The sequence below is a fragment of the Bison bison genome, unplaced genomic scaffold (assembly GCF_000754665.1).
Source record: "Bison bison bison isolate TAMUID 2011002044 unplaced genomic scaffold, Bison_UMD1.0 scf7180017849368, whole genome shotgun sequence".
Lineage (NCBI taxonomy): Eukaryota > Metazoa > Chordata > Mammalia > Artiodactyla > Bovidae > Bison > Bison bison.
The window spans coordinates 15,959-17,484 of NW_011479941.1; the positions used below are offsets into that span (position 1 = coordinate 15,959).

At 41.0% G+C, this 1,526-nt stretch overlaps 1 protein-coding gene across 1 annotated transcript in view; it reads right to left on the reverse strand.

Moving 5' to 3' along the window:
- The window catches only part of FRMPD4 (FERM and PDZ domain containing 4), a gene marked incomplete at its 5' end in the record, with an annotated part of 11,499 nt that extends 10,893 nt beyond the window's left edge, over window positions 1–606 (reverse strand). The window contains one exon of the mRNA XM_010847133.1: window positions 468–606. Within this exon, the coding sequence (XP_010845435.1) occupies window positions 468–606 (139 nt within the window). The remainder of the gene's footprint in view (window positions 1–467) is intronic.
- Window positions 607–1,526: the final 920 nt, after the last annotated feature.

Below are 1,526 nucleotides of genomic sequence, written 5' to 3' on the forward strand. Positions count from 1 at the left end.
ATAGGCTCCAGTTTCATCCACCTCATAGTGTATACCTGTGGCGGATTCACGTTGATGTATGGCAAAACCAATACAATATTGTAAAGTAATTAACCTCCAATTAAAATAAATAAATGTATATAAAAAAATAAAAGCGATATGGGTGAAAAAAAATAAACAGGTTTGGTCAACATGTCTTAGATCATTCTTTTTAATAATTCAAACCACAACTACAGCATTGTACCAGATTGGTTTGTCATGCTAGATTTTGCTTCTGCAGTGCTGACTCACCCCTAGTTTATATCAGCAATACATTGTTCAGTCTCAAAATATGGAATCCTTTTTACTTCTCCCTCTTCCTATATTAGCCTGTACATCTATAATGATTAAATCTGCTCATCTCTCCTTAAAAGGAAACATCCTTATTACTGTTGTCAGTTGGCATGGGGAAGGGAGGTCGGTGCCTCGTGAGTTTGGGAAGAGAATACCTGTGTCCTGGGTCCCTGCGTTTTTCTTGTTGGCCATGTTAAATATCGACCTCCTGGAATCCACAAGCAGACGGTAGTATCCAGCCGTTAAGCAGGCCAGGTTCATGGCGTCCGAAGACTCCATCAGGAGCGTGATGGGCTACACAGAAGAGAACGCTTTGGTTAAAACCATCTCCCCTTAATAACCTCCCTCAAGTGACAACAGTGACATTTGTGCTTATGAAATGTGAACAAACGAACTTCTGGAGTGACTGTTTCACTGGAGAAACACAAGTGAGGGAAAGGTCAGGTGTAACAGAGAGCCTGACTGAAAAAAGTTCCGGTGACACTATTTTGAAAGTCTAGACATTTGGAATCTTTTCCAAGTTATATTGGGTTAAAACAAATAACACTGGTTTTGTTTCAAATCATTAATATTTTAAAAAGTCACAGGTAAGGAGTCAGTTAACAGATACGAATTCACCATCTGAAAAAAAATCACAGGAAGACTAAGTTTGGGTTCATGGTGAAAATTTGTGTTGAATTGAAGTAAAAATCAAGTGGAAATTACTGTTAAGACTGAATGAAAAGTGTTGAAGAGACCCAGGGGAAGGATACTTCTAAAAGAAATTGTAAATTCACAGGGAGGGGAAAATAGACATGGGAGTTGAGAAAAGGCCTTGCCCCAACTTTCTAGAAACATAATTGGACAAGGATCTTGGGCATACAGGGAAGCAACTATTCTCGTTGACAAAGGGAGGGTGGATAGGCTGGTGTGTTCTTGTTGAAAAAGAGAGAAAGTGAGAGGAAAATAAGGGAGCAAGAAAAAAGCAGACAACCAGAGGCACAGAAACAGCGAGATGACAGGTCCCTTGCTTTCACTGCCAAGGGTAGGACACTGGCCAGGACGATGGCCTTGGGTGATGAAACCTAACTTCCGTCCCAAGGCCTTAATCAACTCGAGTTGCTGCCTTTTCCTTCCATTTCAATGGCAGTCTCCCTCCAAGCAGCCCCGCAATTCTTTTATATAAACAGGAAACCATCCACAGGGTCTTGTCACCTCCTCCTGTTTGAGATAGA